This window comes from Alligator sinensis, unplaced genomic scaffold (genome assembly GCF_000455745.1).
Source record: "Alligator sinensis unplaced genomic scaffold, ASM45574v1 scaffold912_1, whole genome shotgun sequence".
Classification (NCBI taxonomy): Eukaryota; Metazoa; Chordata; order Crocodylia; family Alligatoridae; genus Alligator; species Alligator sinensis.
Genome location: NW_005843299.1, coordinates 135186 through 154984, shown reverse-complemented (window position 1 = coordinate 154984; position 19799 = coordinate 135186). Strand labels below are relative to the sequence as shown.

At 42.1% G+C, this 19799-nt stretch overlaps 1 protein-coding gene across 7 annotated transcripts in view; it reads left to right on the top strand.

The window, feature by feature from the left end:
• Positions 1-1862: 1862 nt before the first annotated feature.
• Positions 1863-19799, top strand: part of KLHL7 (kelch like family member 7) — a 33612-nt gene continuing 15675 nt past the window's right edge. For 2 of the 7 annotated variants that reach the window (XR_003092263.1, XM_025194760.1), the window contains exons 1-6: positions 1863-2401; positions 12400-12502; positions 14017-14110; positions 14801-14925; positions 17007-17182; positions 19186-19360. Coding sequence is in view for 6 of the 7 variants with exons in the window: in XM_025194760.1 (XP_025050545.1) it covers positions 2282-2401; positions 12400-12502; positions 14017-14110; positions 14801-14925; positions 17007-17182; positions 19186-19360 (793 nt within the window). In the remaining variant the exon portion in view is untranslated. Of the gene's footprint in view, positions 2402-2574; positions 4002-12399; positions 12503-14016; positions 14111-14800; positions 14926-17006; positions 17183-19185; positions 19361-19799 lie in introns of all 7 variants that reach the window. The other 5 variants (XM_006038262.2, XM_025194761.1, XM_025194762.1 and 2 more) reach the window with 5 other exon arrangements.

Genomic DNA, 19799 nt, shown 5'->3' with positions numbered 1-19799 from the left:
CGGAGACCAAGCCAGCAGCTAGCAGTAGCCAGGGGCAGAAAAGGGCCTGGCCATCCTCTTCCCAGAAGCTCTTGAGTCCAAGCTTGCAGTAACAACAGCAGTAGCAGCCTGGGACAGGAAGGGGCATAGCCAACTTCCTCCCAGAGGTTCCTCACCCAGAAGCTCCTGAGAGTAAGTAGACCTGAGCTACTCACTAGGGCAACTTTTTATACTGGTGCTGGCCCCAGGCTCTAGCTCCCCCTGGCAGAAGATCCAGAAGGAGCTGGGCAGGGTCAGTTTGCTCCAAGTGGCACAACTTGACCCACACCAAAATGTATGTTCAGGCATGCTGAGGCACAAATCTCTGGCACATATTAGTGCTGCTGCTATTTGAACTGCTGCAAGCACACATGCCTGCATGCTCTCTGGGTTTATCTTGTCAGTTTTGTGTAGGTGTTTGCATACCTAACAGAGCTAATATTGAGCAGCACACTGCAGCACCCTGAAAATGATCTCACAACACCCCAGGGTGTCTCAGCCCCCAGGTTGAGATCACTGCCACTTAGACTTCTTTCCCAGAGGTTTTGTGAACCTGTCTCTTTATTTTATTTACTTGTCTTACAAGGCCCAAAATGAAATATTTTGTTTCAAGTTGAAAGGAATATACTGTATTGAGCAAAAAAAATATTTTATAGGCTTTAATTATTGGGGGGGGAGGAAGGGGAATTCCATTTGCTCTGAATCTTTTTTCTGTCTTTTCATTTGGTGGCCAGACTGAAAAATGAGTTATGCATACAGTCCTTTATTCTGACAGACAAAAGTGAGGTGTAAGTAGATAAAAACTGCATGCTGCCGGCATTAACCCCAGTTTTTACTGACCAGAGAATGAAAATCCTAGACCTGGCCATATCTTGGCCCCAAAGAACAGCAAAACTTGGAACCAGCTGCTTTGTTGTTCCACCATTTGGAACCTGCGTTATTCAGGCGGCCTAGATCGCGTGCTAGATCCAGAAGGTAAAACTGAGGGGGAAGTGCAGTTGTATGGCCAAGACGAATCAGACCCAGTTCCCTCCACGCACCCAATGATGCCAGAGGGTTCCTAGTTTTATAATGAAATGAACAATCATCTCATGAGTAGGGCCGGATTATGATGGGGTGAGGTCCTAAACTAGGGGCTCCCAATCTTTCTATGCTGCCACCCAGCAAACCGTGGACCACTGCACACAGGTACAGGTACTTCCACCCCCTGGGCAGGGGCGTAGGCCAAACCTCAACCCCGGGCCTTGTGGGAGGAGTCATCGTGGCCTCTCCACCAGGCTCCGCAGGGCTGCGGTTTGTCCATCCGTGATCACTTCCAGTCCAGCAGCTGATGCTTAGAGGCCCCTCAAAATGTGAGGCCCTAAACTGTAGCTTGCTTAGCTTGTGCCTAAATCCGGCACTGCTCACGAGGATAAATAAAACGTCTTGCTTTGTGCAGCTAACTTGGTCGGAGCCTGCATGGCTGCTGGGATGCACTGCAGCCCGGGCCACTGCGTGGAACCAGGAGTGGGGGGAGCTGTGATAAGTCTCCGGGCTCTGCTCTGCCAAGGGTGCTGCCCATGTACCCTTGACCTCCGAGAGCTCGCAGACTTATCAGAGCGCTCCAGCTGTAAGATGAAAACACACCCCACAGGCACTGCTCAGCCCGCAGCCAGCCCGCCCCAGGTCTGCGTTTGCGCACTCGAACCACTTCCCCCCGTCGCTGCAGACCGCGGTCACGTGACCTACCGCAGGCCCTCCCCGGTCTTTGTTTGTCTCGCGCTGGGCCTGCGGGAGGGGGAGTGTGGATGGAGTGCGCGCCGGGCAGTGACGTCAGTGTGCGCCCAGCGGCTTTCCCCCCCCCCCCGCGTCCCCGGAACGCTGCGGAGGGGCCGCGTTCTATTGGCGGAACGTCGGCGATTGATGCGTCCCGAGTCTCCCGCGCCAGGGTGCTGCGGCCGCGGCCCTCTCCCCCCCGCCGGGGCAGGCTGCGTTCCCCGGTCTCTGCCGTAGGTGCCTGCAAGGCCCAGCTCTTCCTGGATCCCGGGTTTTCGAAGCTGGTGATTGCTCAGCCTCTTCCAGGGGACAGCTGGTTCTGCCCTGGCGGATTGCTCAGCCCGGCAGCTGCCCGGGGTGGGGGGTGGGGCGAGGATTGTCCAGTTCTCCAGCTGCCTTCCTGTTTGCAGCAGTTCGGTGTGTTGTAACGGGTGTTTTCCAGCCGCAGTGTATGTGCCTGTGCGGGTCTGGTCAGCCCTTGTTTTCCTGGTGGTGAGAAGAGAGGAGCATGGCAGCCTCTGGGTCAGAAAAAAGCAACAAGAAGAAAACGGAGAAGAAACTCGCCGCCCGAGAAGAAGCTAAGCTGTTAGCAAGCTTTATGGGAGTCATGAATACCATGCGCAAACAGGTAAGGCAGGGAATTCAAAAGGACTGGAACTCCCTACTTCCTCTTCCTAATTTTAGTAAAATACATTCCCCGTTCTCCTGAGGTTCTGCATCCAGTGACTTGTAGCCAGTTGTACCACCTCCTGGCTCAGAATAATTTGATTTATGTTATCCTCCATTTCCTAACCATTCTAGCTTGACTGAAGATGGCCCATTCTGTTTGGGGTGCGTGTGAGACCTTCTACTGACTTTGCTTTTAGCTTTGTGTATGCACTTCAGATCATGATTGATATGAAGATGATTATTGACTAAGCCACCTGAGGCTTGCATCCTTGGTCCCATTTTACAGAAGCACCAGGAGTTTAAGTAACTTCCTTGAGACCATACAGCTGGTCATTGGCAGAGGTGTGGGTAGAATCCCAAGAATCCTGACTTCTGCTGTCCTGCCTATAGTCACTGGACCTTTCTTTGACCTTTAAAGACGCGACCATTTATAAGTGATATTGTTCTGCCTCCTTTATAGGAGTTGCTTGTTCAGCTTTTGGTGTCACTGTTCCTAACCAGTAATGCTATTAAATATTTAATGGAAACAGTTTATCAATTAAGTTCTAGCCCTAGCAGAGCTAGTTTCTCCACTAAACTTCAGTGTCTTTCTTGTATAAACACATTAACTTAGAGCCTGTGTAGAGTTCCTCAAAATCTAGGGATTGATCAAAGAAAGAAGAAAAAAAAAAGTCCATTCAATCCTTGCACTTGTTGGGCCTGGGGAGGAAGGTGTCACAAAACAAATTGTTTGAAATGATAAGCACCCAGCATGGTTTGAGTGGTGAAAGGAAGCAATAGATAACTGGTGAAATATTTGTATGCTACGGTATACAAACATCTTTTTGTGTTGAAAGCTTGGTTATTGTTTTGCAATAGATGGTTGAAACCTCTTCCGCATCTGAGGTTGCCTGCACTAGTTAAAAAAGCAAGTTTAAAATGAGTGTCAAGTAACTGCCAATTGAAATGGTACGTGCCACACAAGTCTCCCTCAAACACTGCTGCAAGTGAGATGGACACTTCCTATCCAATCTTAATACTCAGCATAAAACTTTTCCTTATAACAAGTTCACTGGTATGTTGAAGGCAGAGCAGGCATGGAGTGCAAGAGACAAAGCACTATCTTTGCGTTTAACCAGAAAGTCAATACTTGTCCAGCTGTAAATACAAGTGGGATTATCCAGTTCTTTTAGACTGCTGGAATGCTGGTGTGTGTGTGGGGCTTTTGGGTTGAGCAGCCTCTTAGACCAATAGCCCAGTTACTTTCCAGGATGACTGTCACATGATGCTGAAAACTGCTCCACTATCCAGTCTTGATTCCACAAGGAGATTTTGGATAAAGTGACTGAATTGCAAGTGGCATCAGTTGTTGTTTGAAAAAGATGAAGTTGTTGCAGATTTGGCACAAGAGTGTTGGGATAATCTCTGACTCCAGGTTGTGGCTGAAGATCTCTTCCTGTGAAGAAAATAGACTCAACTGTAGCATCAGAGTGATCTCAAAGTTCCCTTGAGATCAGGAATATGGAGCCAGAGGCAGAGTTAGTTGCACAAAAAAGGATGTTGACTGGGGCAACTAGTGGGTGAGCAGTTCTTTGTGTGTGGTGTTTATGAATTATTATGTTTATATCATGTTATTTATATTAATACATTTTGTTTCCATACTGACCCACATAAGGGTTCTGTCCAACCCTAACTAATTTATATAGATGCTGGTAAATTGGGGCTGATAAAGGACATCAGCTTAGTTTATCTAGTCTCTTTTTATTACTCTCATATTTCCCACCGGCTTACTATTATCCATGCAGTACTGGACCATGTCACTTATGGGTTCATCTTGTACACTTCTTTCTTTCTTGTTCAAATTACTTATGATCAGGCATCCTGGTTTTCTCTCTTTACAAATCGCAACTTCTCTGATTAAAAATTTTGCAAATTCTCTAATTTAAAAAACACCAAAATCTGCATTTTTCCATGGTTAAAATGAAACACCACTAATATAGGTATCAGTTGAACCTGATATTGATATATTTACAATTTTAAGCAATCTGGAAGCCTACCAGTGCCTTGATCACTATAATAAAATAAATTATAAATACCTATACATTTTGGCATTTGATTTTTGGGTTTTTTATCATGGAAAATCAGAGTTCCCCCTGCCCCCTTCACTTGCCAGGATGCAGGCCCAGCTGCAGCTGTCCCTCCCCTACTGTTTTGTGGTGCTGAGCAGCCCTGGTATGCTGGTACCTTGCCTGTGCCATCGCCCCTCATTCATGATGCACAGCCCCCACCAGCCCAGCTGGGTGCCCCTCAGTCCCCAACCACAGCAAGACCTGGCTGCTGCATGTGGGAGGTGGCAGCTGCTGCAGTGGAGCACGGAGCCCAGTCCCCCTTTCCCTTAGGTGGCACAGCTGGAGCGGAAGCCTGTCCCAGGGCAGGGGGAATGGATGCGAGCTGCCTGCTGCAGATTTGATCTCCCCACCCTGCTGCCCTCCACCGGGGCCTCTGCAGCTCAGCGGGCAAGACCCGGTGCAGCACAGCTGGGTGGGGAAGCTATTGCCATCGCTGGGAGCTCCATGCCTCCGTGGTAAGGAGACCCCTACCTGCCTGACAGCAGTGATGGATACTATTCCACACAGCCACCTCTGCTGCTGCTGGGTGAGCAGGGGGCACCTCGCCATGGCAGTGCAGGGCTCACAGCAGTGGCACCGGGCTTCCCCACCCTGCTCTGCCCTGCTGTGCCAAGTCTCACCTGTTGGGCTGTGGAAGTCCTGGGGGATGCCAGCAGGTGGGGAGCCTGAGCCCACAGTGGCCAGCCTGCCCCTGTCCTGTGCACAAATCTGGGGGCATGTGCCCCCCATGCTCCCACACAGGAGTGCATGCAATGGCCAGGAGCCAGCCCTGCTTCCTGGAACTCTGCCACCCTGCAAGGGCAAACCCACCTTTTCCCTCATTTTTCTCTGTTAAAGGAGAAAATCCAGGTTTTATCACTTTTTTCTGTGGCAAATGGAAAACCTGGATCGCTGCTTATGGTAAATTTGTGTTACCTGGAAAAAAAGCTTGCCTAGGTATAGTCGAGGCAATATATTTAGGTCTATAATGCAAATGAAACTAAGCAGTTCTTCAGGCAGTTATATACCATATTTTCTCATATACTACATACCTTCCTCCCAAAAGAAGACATACACCTTGTTTTGGGCAGGTAGAACGAAAAGAGAGAGATTTTTCAAGAATCTTACCAACCACAGTACAGGCTCACCATGGCTGAGCACCGGGTACTTTCTCTTACCATGTGTTTGCAGGCCCACAGCTAAAAGTTTAGTCCTGTCACAGCCAAAAGCTGCTGCTAATTCATCTTTTACAGAACTTAAAAAGAGGGTTTGTTTGTTTGGTTGGTTGGGTTTTTTTGGGGGGGAGGCTCTTCCTGCCTTACTCCCTGCCCCCTAATCAAACAGAGGATCCCCTGTGAGTACAGAATTGAAAACCAAATGCTGCAAATGTATACCTACCTTGTGATGCATGGATATAGTGAGAAGTAAAGGGCACATTTAGTATGTAGCAATGGGCCTGTCTAGTACACAACAGTGGTTCTTATTTGAAGGGGTAAAGGGATGGAAAGCTTCTGGCTGTAGAACAAGAGGAGCAGTGGAACAAATATTCAATCTGCATATGCTATTTGATAGAACGATGGAGCTTGATGAGTTGGTGAATGACTTTGTGGATTATAATGAAGCCTTCCAGCATTGTTTGATGTACACCACCTTGGGAAAACATGAAGCAGGCTGGAAATGGTGAAAATGTTTTAATGCTTGGATTATCATTTAAATGTAATAAAGCTGATACAATTTCTACAGAAGTACAACTGTTGAGCACTTGTTAGAACATGAGCAAAGTCATTGGTTTGACTTGTATAGGTGTCAAACAACACTGCATGCTATCATTGATCCTCAACAAGTGTAATCATGAAGGAATTTTAAGAAAAGGCGCACACAGAAACCTTCAGGAGGGGGAAAATAGTGGTGGACAAACAAATAATATTTTGCTGACTTGTTGCCAGAAGTTGAAATGTTCTTAAATAAAGTTACTTGGAAGCAAGGAGGCTAAGTCTACACAAAAAGTTGTGATAATTATGAGTCTTTTGAAACATCAAAGATATTCCTGTCCAAATTCGGAGATGTCAGAGTGCATTGAACCCTGCATGTACTTGGCATTATGCTAACATCACCTGATAATACAAAATAGAGTTGACATCATGACTTTTGATCAGGCAATACTCAGACACTCTGAAGTGTGTAATGCTTTCTTGTGTTCAGCGTCTTGCTGTATTGCAATATATGCCTTATACAGCTGAGAGAGGTAATCACCCAGGCTTTCAGCATAGTTGGAGTGGTACTCTGTCATCCAGGTCATCAGGTGAAGAAAGCTCAGGCTTGTGGGATTTATGAGGTGGATGAAGGCAGGTCTTGCATGGAGTGGTGCCAAGAATAGGGGGCACCTGTGGTGAGTGTGGCTTGATGGTGTAAATAAATGGCTAGGATGTGGTGTGGTATGCTTCTCAAGGCTGTGTGATGACTGAACTAGAGAAGAAAATTGCTAGCTTATACGTTTTATTTTAAGTGTGACAGAAGTCACAGTGTTAACTGCTCAATGTGATGCACTTCTGTTGCCCTTTGAATGATAAGAATAGATTGGCTGACAAGCATTAATGCTGGAGGAGGGGGTTGAGAACATCTGCTGAGATGAGCTGTTTGCCTACCTTAGAGTGAATGTGCCATGCTGCAGTCATTTTAATGGAATGGTGTTGTTCAGCTGAGAACCATCTCAATTGAGATGATTGGGTGGCTTTGAGGCTGTATGCTATAGTTGACTGTATAGAGCTCTTTCCTCATTCACTAGTCCCAGACTTATTATGGGAACTCTGCATCTCATTTTCTGTCCATTCTGCCGGTACACAAACCTCCCACAGACCTTCCTTCCAATTTTCCTACTTCCCCATAGCCTCCACCTGCCTTTTCAAACTGGCAAAGTAAGGAGGCTACAGATTGTGCATAGCAAGTGGAACAGCATAACAGGAGGGGTTAAAGCAGTGGTACAATGGTGGGAATATTGAAGCCATAGTAAGAGGGCAGGTGGGTGTATCTGAGAAGTTGAGTGGCCTTGGAATTATGCAGAGAAAGGAGGGTTGGACCAAAAGGCATCGGAGAGCATACAATGGATGTGAAAAAAAACTTTTTCTCATTCACTGGTGAATGACAGGAATTGATCTGCCTTGAATTACTACAGAGTTCAAGTCTCTCACAGTCTTCAGTGTATTTATCCACAGCATACAAGGGGACACAACTTGATCTTTATTGAAGGTTACATGGAAGGTGTACTGTCTGAGAGGCAACCACTGGGGACATCTACTCTGGTTGGGTGTGAGCCTTCAGCACGTTTAAAAGTGAAAAATTGGATGGCCTATGTGCAGATCAACAAATCGCCATGCAGTGAAAGTACAGAACTCACTGTTATGTTTTTCAAATCCTTTTTAATAGAATAAGGTGATTTTAATAATTATGGTCAGTCATCATGTGTCCCTGAGAAATAGGGAAATCTGGTTATTTCTACTTTTTCAGGTGAGGAACTGGTCCACGGAGGTGCTAAGGCTTGTTCGCGGTAATGCTTGAAGTCTAAGGTAGAATGAGGAATTGACCCAGTGTCTTCTAAGTCCCTGGTCCTAATCTCCTTTGCCTTGTTAGCCAATGTTTCTCTCCCCCTTAAAAAAATAGCAACAATGTTCTTGAGACTGGTGCCTATGGCATTTCTGTATCCTCTCCCAGGTGCCATGCTGACACCTACCTCTGTGCAAAGATGAACTGAGGAGAGAGGGGAGACAATGTAGAAAAGACCAGGGTGCAGCCAGTATGTTCTGTGGCAAGAAACCAGAAATAGTGAAGAAAGAGAACTGGTCTGTGGTAGATGGGTAAGTGGGGGTACTAGGGATTTTTCTAACCTAGGAAATTAAGTGCATAAAAACTCTGTTAAGGCAGAGATCAGCTAACCTAAATATGACTCGTGCCCTTCCAAAATGGGGAGAGTAATTTAAAACCCTTAAAAATCAGAAACTGCAAAGTGTAGGTGTGTGCCACTTCTGTAGTGCAACCCCAGCTTTTGTGCTCTTAGCATTATCTCAGCACACTAATAATGTATATTAGCATTCTGCCTCACAGGCACTACTGAGCACTGTGGGAACTGATCATGCGAGCACTTCATAATAAGGTCTAATGCATTCTGCTTGCTAAAGCAAAACTTTGGTTTAATTCTGGCATTGCAAGCAGATTCTACACACAAAAACAGCATATCTCATGCAAAGCATGTCACGTATGCTAAATGCTATAAGACCTTCCTGTGTTCTGAGGTTCCTTCTGAAGTACTACCTTTGCTATACCTTAGAGACTGCTGCTGCTGCACTGTTGGTGATCCCTTGTGCATCTTTATTGCTATAACCTACAACTTTCAGTACTAAAATGAAGTATACTTCATCTCTCAGATGTGCCAAATCTGTTAACCTGCTCCAAATAATACCCCTTGCTGATACAGTATAGCTGTACCTAATGTAACAAATAGCTGGATTGTATGCAGATAATTAGCACATTCTTTTAGTCTTTCTTAATCTCTATTTTAATAGATGCATCCATTAGATCATCCCTTTTGACCTTTCGTGTAACAGAGACCACTGAATATCATTCAGTGACTGTTGTATTCATGCTGATACTGCATTTGGCTAAAGAATCTTCTGAAAAGGAATCCAGTCTTGACTTCAAGAGACAGAGAAAACACCACTTCCCTTAGTAGTTTGTTAATTTTTGTTACCTCCTTCAGAGTCTGATTTCCAGTGGCTATTACCAGCAGCAGTGGTGGAGGTCAGACTGACGATTGGATCATGTTTCCTGGCTTTCAGAGTCACTCTCCACATTCTGGAATAGTCCCATTGGGTAACTTTAATCTTGCTACAGTAGGTTTTGGACATGTCCCATTCAAGTAAAGTGAAACACCGCTGCTTCAGTCAGAATGAAGCAATAGCACTAAATCTAGCGTCAGCACCGTTGTGCTGGGAAGAGGTCCACTAGTTAATTTTCTAAAGGTTTTTGTTTGTTTGTTTGTTTTTTGTTTTGTTATTGTGAGAATGGTTTAATCAACAGAGCACAATGCTACTGTGTAGATCTGGAGATTTCTGTTAGGGGATTCTAAATTCAACTTTACAGAAGTGTTATCCTGTGCATGCAAAACATGTAGGGTCTTAGGGAATAACTCAGTGCTGCTGCGTAAGAAAAATTTAACATGCCCTGAGGGATCATTAAAATTATCGCAAATGGTTTTTGTTACTAAGAGAGAGTGTTGGCATTGAAACTCAACACCCTGCAAAGCTTCATTCCCAGTTAATGTTGTGAATTAGAAGAAGACAAAGCATCTTTTACAGTAAAAACAAAATCCAGAAGCTTCTGTAAGTTCCTTTTTCTAAAGAACTTGCAGGATAAATGCAGGTGGTGCTGTTAATTTCTATGCAGAACCTAGCACAACAGAGCCACAATCTTTATTTGGGGTTGTAGGCATTGGTCTCATACCTGTATATTTAATTATACTTATGCCATATATATAATATTTTAATTTACTATTATGAGTATAATTAAATTGTTAGACTTTTAAAGAGAGAGAGAAAAATTCAACCATTCTGAACTCTTGAAAATAAACACTTGGTCAAGTGAATGGCTCCAGTGAATCAGTGGAACTCACATGAGTGAAGTTACCTGCTTAAGAATTTACAAAGTGGTGTAACTGAGTATGTCTACACGTGCACTTTAATGTGCATTAGCTTATTTTAACGCACATTAAAGTGTCACTAAAAAACTGCTGTTTAGCTGATATGCATTAAGGCTAATGTGCATGTTCCTAGTACCTCACAATGGAGGTACTAGATTTAATACGCATTAATGCATGCATAGATATGCCCACTGTCTTCTAACACTCTAGATTTTGAAGTAGAAATTCATTAGAAGGACTCCCCCCTACACCTCCCTACAAAACTACCACTTTTAATTAAAAAAGGACCATATGGATTGGGAGACTTCTAACTTAGACAATCTTAAAAACCCTCTGACAATGGGGAGGGGTGTGTGTGTGTGTGCTTTAGGGCATGGATGTCAAATTTACCTGGGACCCTGGGCTGGATCTGGACCACTGGACTTGGCACAGCATGGTGAGGGGTCCAGCTGCAGCAGCAGCAGGTTTGGGGGAGCAATTCCATGGGCAGTGGCTGAAGAGCCCCCAAATTCTGCAGCAGGCTATGCTCTCCAACTTCTGGTGCCCACTGGTAGCCTGGCTGGATGGATTGAAAGGCTCCACAGGCTGGATCCAGCCTATGGGCCATATGTTTTGATACTTCTGCGATAGAGGAGAAGAAAAGCTGTGAATGCAAACTTGATTTCAGCTTCAAGCTCCTAAGAGTTTATTTGTTTCTTCTCACACAAACCAAACGGTGAGTGGAAACCGTTTTAAAAAGATGCTGGTCGGTTGTTTTCTGTTAGAGCAGAAAAATCTTAAGAAACAGAATCCTTGTTTCTATAGAATCCCCGTCCTCTCTAGGCGGTGTGTGTGTTTGTTAAATGTCAGTGTGTTCGCTCTTCTTAGGAAGGCAGAGTTCAGGTCCAGCTTCTAGAATGTTGATAATATTTATATCTTCACTGAAAATGTTGGCCTTGGTCCTTATGCTGTTCTGCCCTACAAGCTACATATAGAATATTAAAAACACACTTGTGATGATGAACGGTATTTTTTGAGCCAGATGCATTCAAGAATTTATTATCCTATAAAATAACAACTTTGTCTACAGGTCTCAAGCTTTCAGCACTTAAGAAAACAATTGGTCTTAAGTGATTTTAAGCTACTGATGTGTAAAAAATAAAAATAAAAAAAGGGGTGAGGGATTTTTTTGTCCTGGTGTTTGCCAGTTATTTCCAGTGTCATTTTCCGAGTGAACAAAAATTATTTTAAGGAAAGAGCATTAAGCGTGAAACTCGGATCATGGCCTATTTAAACTACTACTCTATCTTTCCCTTCAGTAATGTTAAACAGCTAATTTCATACAGAGCATATGTTCGCACATGGATCTCATCACATGCATTTCTTTCTGATAATGGTAATGTTGTCTTTTGTGGGTTTTGTATAGGTTGGGATGTGTTAGGTTTTTTTGCAAATAGAATGAATATGCTAATGATAAATGAGAACCTAATGCTATATGTCTTTAATGCTCATTAAAGTCTGTCATAAGCCATTATGTACACTCTCAAGAAGTCAGTCTTAAAGAGAATGCAAGCCTGACATCTATTCAGTTAAAATATTCTCATCCTCAGACACTGCCTTTGCCCCAACGTCTTCCTGACAACATTTATTTTAGTCGCTTGCTTTCTGCTGTTGGTATGTGAAAGAAGTAACAGTCAGGAAAAGCCAACTGGCTTTACACACACAGGGTGTAAAAGGGGGTTGTCAAAATCCTCAAGGAAAACGAACCAAGTAAACGGAAATATTGTTATGATAAGTTAGTCATCTTGCCTATTAATTTTGCAGTGACAAATCGTATGTTTCCAGCTGGAAATGATTTCTAAGCTCACTGTGCACATTTAAAACATTTATGTACTAACATGGCATTTCAAAGTCTTACTTGCCTCAACTGTGTGAGGTGCATTGCATCTTGCTAAACAGAGTAAGCTGAGCTTGCTAGATCAGCCATAACCTTTTTTCTCCTGGGTTTGTGTAGCCTAGCTCAACTACCGATAATTTTCATATTTAAGGTAGTTTTGTGTGTTTGGTTTGGTTTGGTTTTTAATAATTATAAGGTGTATTGGTAACCTGGGAGCAGAAAACATAATCAATTTCTATATGCTTCTTGGAAAGAAAACATTCCTGGACATATTTTTAATAATGTCAATCTTTACTCTTTATTAGAAAACTCTCTGTGATGTCGTTCTCATGGTTCAGGAAAGAAAGATTCCAGCCCACCGAGTTGTGCTTGCTTCAGCCAGTCACTTTTTTAACTTGATGTTTACTAGTAAGTCTTTTCAAAATTGGTTTATTTTAACTTTTTCAATCTATAAAAATCAGTCTCTCTTACTTTCTCCCAAGGCTTATGTCAAGAGGTGGCTTGGCTTGTTTGTTTAATCATAACAAAAATGAATTTTACACCCCTGACTTGGACAGGGGGTGTAAAAAGCACCCTGTTCAAATTTGCAGACAACACTAAGATGTGGGGAGAAGTAGACATGCTAGAAGGGAGGAACAGGCTGCAATCGGACCTAGACAGGTTACAGGGGTGGGCAGATGAGAACAGGATGGGTTTCAACACTGACAAGTGCAAGGTACTGCGCCTGGGGAGGAAGAACCGGCAGCATACCTACAGGCTGGGGAACTCCTTTCTTGTCAGTGCAGAGGCAGAAAAGGATCTTGGAGTCATTATTGATGCCAAAATGAACATGGGCCGACAGTGCGGGGCCGCAGTCAGGAAGGCCAACCGTACCTTGTCTCATGCATCCACAGATGCATCATGAGCAGGTCCAAGGAGGTGATCCTCCCCCTCTATGCGACACTGGTCAGGCTGCAGTTGGAGTACCGCGTCCAGTTCTGGGCGCTGCACTTCGGAAGGGATGTGGACAACATGGAGAGGGTCCAGAGGAGGGCCACCCGCATGATCGGGGTCAGCAGGGCAGGCCCTACGAGGAGAGGCTAAGGGACCTGAAACTGTTCAGCCTTCACAAGAGAAGGCTGAAAGGGGATCTAGTGGCCATTTACAAACTGGCCAGGGGGGACCAGCAGACGTTGGGGGAGTCCCTGTTCCCTCAAGCACTACCAGGAGTGACAAGAAATAATGGTTACAAGCTGGCAGAGGGTAGATTTAGACTAGACATCAGGAAGCGCTGCTTCACAGTCAGGGCGGCTAGGATCTGGAACCAACTTCCAAGAGAAGTGGTGCTGGCTCCTACCCTGGGGATCTTTAGGAGAAGCCTGGATGAACACCTTGCCAGGGTCGTTTGACCCCAGTACTCTTTCCTGCCACGGTAGGGGGTCGGATTTGATGATCTGCTCAGGTCCCTTCCGACCATACCAACTATGAAACTATGAATGTATCCTATCCCTCATTGATTTCTTTTCTTCCTTCATTCATCTGTGCTTTTCAATGGGGTGTTGTCCATGTGCTTAAATACCTGTTAGTAATGAGGAGCTCAACTGTGTTTTTTGTCTTATTAATAATATTACAAAATATATTAATTTTTCCCGCCACTGGGCACATACAGGTAGCTTTCCAGAAATGATAATCTTTTTGATTTGCATTATTTTTACAAGTTTAGTAATGTAATATCCACATCCCAAGACTGGACAAGACATAGTAGAAGTATAACTATCAATGTTTTGAAAAGTTCCTGTAGGTGTTTCAGTTTGGCGTGTTCAGCTTTATAAAAGTCTTTCCCTTTCTTGTAATTGTTTTACCAGAGATGTTCCATGAGTTGCAAAATGACAGCTATGCTGACAGGGATGTGCTGATTTAGTTCTCTTTTTCTTGACTTGTAGCAAATATGCTTGAATCAAAGTCCTTTGAAGTGGAGCTAAAGGATGCAGAGCCTGACATTATTGAACAGCTTGTGGAATTTGCTTATACTGCAAGGTAGCTTGTGTAAAACGGTCTTTTTTTTCTGGGAAACTGAACACCTTCATTTCCTGCAGTTACCTGTATTTCATTTAAAATCTTAGCAACTTGCTGCAGTTACAGAATTCTACTTCAGTCCATGTGCGCAGGGGTTGATGTAGGCCTTTGTTGAAGTCAGTAGAATTCTCTGTGGGACCATGCAGAGATTTTTAGGCCAGCTAAATGGGTAATGGTGCTATTAACTTCATAGTACTATTCGTCTTGTATTTTTAAATATTCCTTCTCTGATCCACAGAGTGTATAATGAAGCTATTTTGGCTACTAGGGGTACCAGGATGACTTTAGAAAGAGAAATGCTGTCCCGTCAATCCATTTCTCTTTGAGAGAGTACGGGCTAACGACACAAGTCAGAATTGCAAAATCAGGCATGGATTGACTACAGTTGTCCAAAGTTTAAGGTTCATCTTTCAGAATTAAGGGCCAGGTAGTTCCAACTTACTTTCATGTTTTGCTGTATTTACTTATATGCATTTGTTACAATGGGGGGAGGGCAGAAGAGAACGTGGCAAGAAGAACATGCTTTGTAGGTAAGACTTCCTTGTGGGTGTAGTAAAGAGGGAATCCTTTTGCTCTCTGTGTAACTTTTTTTTAATGTTTCAGTCATGGAGTGGTTTTAGTTGTGCTAATTTTGCATAATATGTTTTGCAGGATTTCTGTTAACAGCAATAATGTCCAGTCTTTACTAGATGCTGCAAACCAGTATCAAATTGAACCTGTGAAAAAAATGTGTGTGGATTTTTTGAAAGAGCAAGTTGATGCTTCAAATTGTCTTGGTAAGAAAGATGTGTTATATTAAAGACACTGTTTAAAAATGTGGTTGTGCTTTAAAAATGTCAAATAATATTTATGGTTGTAGTCTTCCCCTGCCCCCCTCTTTAAAAGACAGAACACTTGCACAGATTCAGGTATGTGTCATTGCATGTGCCACTGAACTTTTGAGACTGTTTGAAAGCTTATAAACCAAAAATATTGCTAAAAATTATTTCGCATGAGTAATCTTGTGAAAGTTTCAGAGTGACTTTTACTAGTAATTGTTATATAAATGTTTACAAGAACTTGGTGAATTTGAAGTATAGGATCCTCTTCTTCAGAAATAGATCGAAGTCTCATATCCGTGATGCTTTTTAAGGAACTGTTGTCATTTTCATTACAAACAGGAGGCCCAGTCCTGCAACTAGCTCTGCCTGTGTGGAGGCCCACTAACTCCACTGAGGCTCTGTGGAGGCATGGATCCACCAGTACGGAGCCCGCTGCTGGATTGAAGGCCTCAGTTTTTCAGTAACTTGGAACGTTCAGTCTTGTTGGCTGGACTTTGAGGTACAAGTTGGCTCAGATGTAATTTTATTTTTCCAAAATGAGCTTAAATAAGCTTTAGCTTTTTATTACTTTAAAAAAGTATCAAAATTATTTTTGTTCTTGGCTGTTGCTCATTCCAACTGAGAGAGTAGTGTCTCAAAAATAAACTCAACAGGCATTTGATATGTAACATGGACTGTTTGCTTTTCTCCATTTAAAAAAAACCAAACAACCAAACTTCCACAAGCAAAACTAAGTGCTTGTTCATAAATCTTATGGGGACAGTACCAGTATTTCAAATGTTTGTTTTAATTTAAACTTTTTAGCCAAATCTGTTGCATTACAGAACCCTGTTGACATTCGACTCTGACCAATTCTGTATTTAAAATAACAAAAAAAATGACATTACCTGCTTCAAAGGAAGTGTGACCCTATCAGATGTCAACAGAAATGTCATGACTTGTCTGAATTCTAATGATTCAGTTGACCTTTCTTTCATTTGAGCGCAGCTGTAGAATTAATACTTTGTTAATGAAAGATGATGGCTTCTGATGAATATGTCTTGCTTTAAAGACGCATGAAAACCTCTTGTACTGCTTTTTCTTTAGTAGAAAACCATGCCTTGTAAGAACCTTTTTTCCACTCTAAGGCTAATTTATCCCACAAAGAGGAAAGCAAGGCCAAATCAATATTTTGGTTTTTTTGCAAACTGAAGTACTTGATATTTCCACTGACCGAAGAATATAAACAACCCCGTGCTCCATAAACCCAGCTTTGCACTCTGACTTAGAGTAAGAAAAGAATGGTTGCCTTTACTTTAGGTTTCCTTGTGTCAGTAGGCATAGATCATTGTGTTCCTTACACTAGATCTGAGCATTGTAGTCTTACTTTGTTCTTAAATGGATGATGCACCTGTGAAAATTACTAGATTGATACTTCATACCTCTATGCATGCTATAAAATACTTAAATCAAAGGAAAAATCATAAGATGCATTAAAAGAAGGAATGGGAACTCCATTTTAGTGTTGTGTTACTTAAAATCTGACTTCAAATGCTATTTTATATTTGTTTCCTCTCTGGAGTTGGGAAATAAATGTGGTTGGTTGTTCATGTAGTTTGCATTTCATTGTATTATATCCATGCTCTTTACTCTGCCCCATAACAGCATGACTCAGGCAGAATTAAAGTACTGTTGTTGCTTCCGTTGTTATTTAGAGAGCACATATGTTGAGGATATGGTGCCAAAGAGAATGATAACCTGTTGAGCGATGTAAAGCCTGACTCTAATTACAAGCTACAAGGCTGGGAGCTAAAGGAATAATGGCATGACATGGAGGTAGTATTACATCCTTGCCATTCTGCCAATTTAATCAAAACCAGAAGTTTGTGCTTTGCAAAGGGGTGCATTTAGCTTTTTATTTAAAGTTACAGATGAATTATGAAAATCTTTAAAAAAAAACTTTGGGTGCTCTGTAAGTTTAATTTATTTGTGTATATGATAAATTCATTAACCTACAAACTTTGAAAATGTCTATATTTTTCCCATTCTCTATGCAGGTATAAGTGTGTTAGCAGAGTGCCTAGACTGTCCAGAACTGAAAGCCACAGCAGATGACTTCATCCATCAGCACTTCACTGAAGTTTACAAAACAGATGAGTTCCTACAGCTTGATGTTAAGCGTGTTACACATCTTCTGAACCAGGACACCCTGACTGTGCGGGCAGAAGATCAGGTGAGACCCCGTTTTCTTAGTCAAATGTGCCTTCTACCAGATAAATGCAGCAGTTGAAATGGTGTGGTGAAGTTTAAGTGGAGGTGTAAAGTGTGTGATTCTTGCTATTTTCAGAGTGCCATGCGTGTACATGACATATGGCTGATAAGATATAAATTAGTGTAGTACATGCAAGTAAGTGCTTACATATGCAGCAGCATAAATTTGGAAGACTTTGGCAAGGACTAACAATGGAGCTCTATTTTGTATCAGTCTGTGGAGTTTTTTCAGCATCATTTGGCAAAGACACAAGAATTGACTAGCTGCAAATTATGAAAAAGAGTGTTAGTTCATGTTTCAGTTCAGAGGTATAGCTGTATACATACAGGAAAGCACTGAGGCCCCAAAGCAACACCTTAGAAAGTAGTTAATTCCAAGTAAAGTAAATTGCAAGCTTTACTAAGCAATACAGCTGGCCTCAGACTGAAAGGGTGTGATCTAATTCAGTTGAAATTGCAAAAGGATTTTGTGTAAGTAGAATTTGGTATCCTAAAAAGCCTTTAGGAAAATGGGTGTATAGACTCTTATGCTGCATAAATCCTCCTGTGATTACATGTAAGCAGGATGTGTCATGCCAGTGAAGTAAGGGTGGAAGTGTGATTACTATATTCAGATAATCTTTGTACACTCTGTAATGTGAGTAAACCACTGCCTTAGCCCATGGTGTTGAGCTAGGTTTATTTCTAATGGTTAACTCCTTCCTTTGTTACTTCTTATTCATAGAGATTTGGCAAGTAATGTCATTTAGTCAGGAAGACTTTGCTCTGAGTAACTCGTTGGGCTCATCTACATGTGTGCTTTAATGTTCAGTAGCCTATTCTACTGCACAGTAAAGTGTCAGGCAAGACGGTGCTAATATGCTAATGCGCAGTAGAATTAGTCTACTGCCCATTAAGCATCACTAAAAAGGCAGTTGCTTTTGCTACTGCACATTAGGGCAGTTCAATGCGCCTTTATGTAGTACCTCATATCAGAGGTACTAACTTAATACGCAGTAGCAAAAGCGTATTAATGAATGTGTAGATGCACCCACTGTGTAGCAAATGATTTGATGGCAAAATAGCTACTATTCCAAACAAACTCCAATCATTCACTTGTTCTGATCAGTTTCAGTTAAAATAAATGGGTTTTGTGACATCATAATCAGCTGTAATTATACTATAGTGACTCCAAAGTGAGTCCTGTAGATAAGGATTTTTCCCTGTATACATTTGGCAGTTGTGCAGTCCAATATTTTAGCCTGTAAACCAAGGCTGTGCTCCCCCTACTACTTTCCTACAACACCCCACCCCCCAAAAAAATTCAAGCAAAGGGGGAACAGAAGAAATGCTTATGTAGTACATCTCAACATACTTGGATTCTCTCCCTGTAGTAAGTAAATAAGATTCAAGGAAAATATAGCAGCTAATTTACCCTTAATGTTACATTTTCAATAATCTGCTGTCATTTTAATAAAACCTTATTTAACGAGAACCTCCTCCAAATAAGTGTGATGTTTGGATTTTTTATTTCACTTTACCATACATGTTCTAAGACGCATAACACTAGTGTGATTGAAAAACTTCCCATGCAGCAAGTTATAAACATCAGATAAAATGCATCAGATACAGGGAAAGGTATAATTATTGTGTTGTAATACAACATCTTCATTGTTGGCTATGATTTCACCACTACCTCTGTACATGAAAAACCTTGTCATTTAGGACTATACCCGCAACAATTTACCTTTGGAAATATATGTGATCTCTATAAAAGTGTCAGTATACAACGAGTTTATAAGTTGCTTTTTTCCCAAAGGCATGTATTTATTCTGTTTAACATAATGACTGATTTTGTTGAATCACCTTATTCTTGGATCATCAATTTATATAGATCTCCAACTACTCAATTGCTTTGCCACTTTGGAGACTTTATCAGGTTTCTTATTGCTTGTGTGTGTCTCCCTCTCTTTTTCTCTTTCTCAGGTTTATGATGCAGCAGTCAGGTGGCTGAAATATGATGAACCTAATCGCCAGCCATACATGGTTGACATTCTTGCTAAAGTCAGATTTCCTCTCATATCGAAAAATTTCTTAAGTAAAACTGTTCAGGCGGAACCACTTATTCAGGATAACCCCGAGTGCCTTAAAATGGTGATCAGTAAGTTGTTTCCTAGTTGAATATTTTAGTAGTCTTTATGATTAGATTAGTTTTTGTTGTTGTTTGACAATTGCTCACTGAAGTGAAAATATTTTCTTTGCATTTTTAGTTTTAATTTGGCACTAGCTTTATTCATTCTAGGACATGTCATTTAGTTGAAGCTGATAAGCAGCTTGTTATATAAATAGCACCTGTTAGAGTTTAGCAGTTTTAATGAGAAAAAAAATGAAAGTCCCTGGTAAGTGATTCCAACTTAATGCTGAGTAACAGAATGTGGCTTCCTTGTTAGGATTTATTAGGGGTAATTGGAAGGGTAAGCGCACCTTTGAGAGTGGCTGATAACTTTAATATTACTCCAGTTTAGATTACAGTCAATCAACAATGTTTATGTCAACATTTCTGAGACTCAAAAGTCTCCCAAGGCAACTTAAGGACCTTT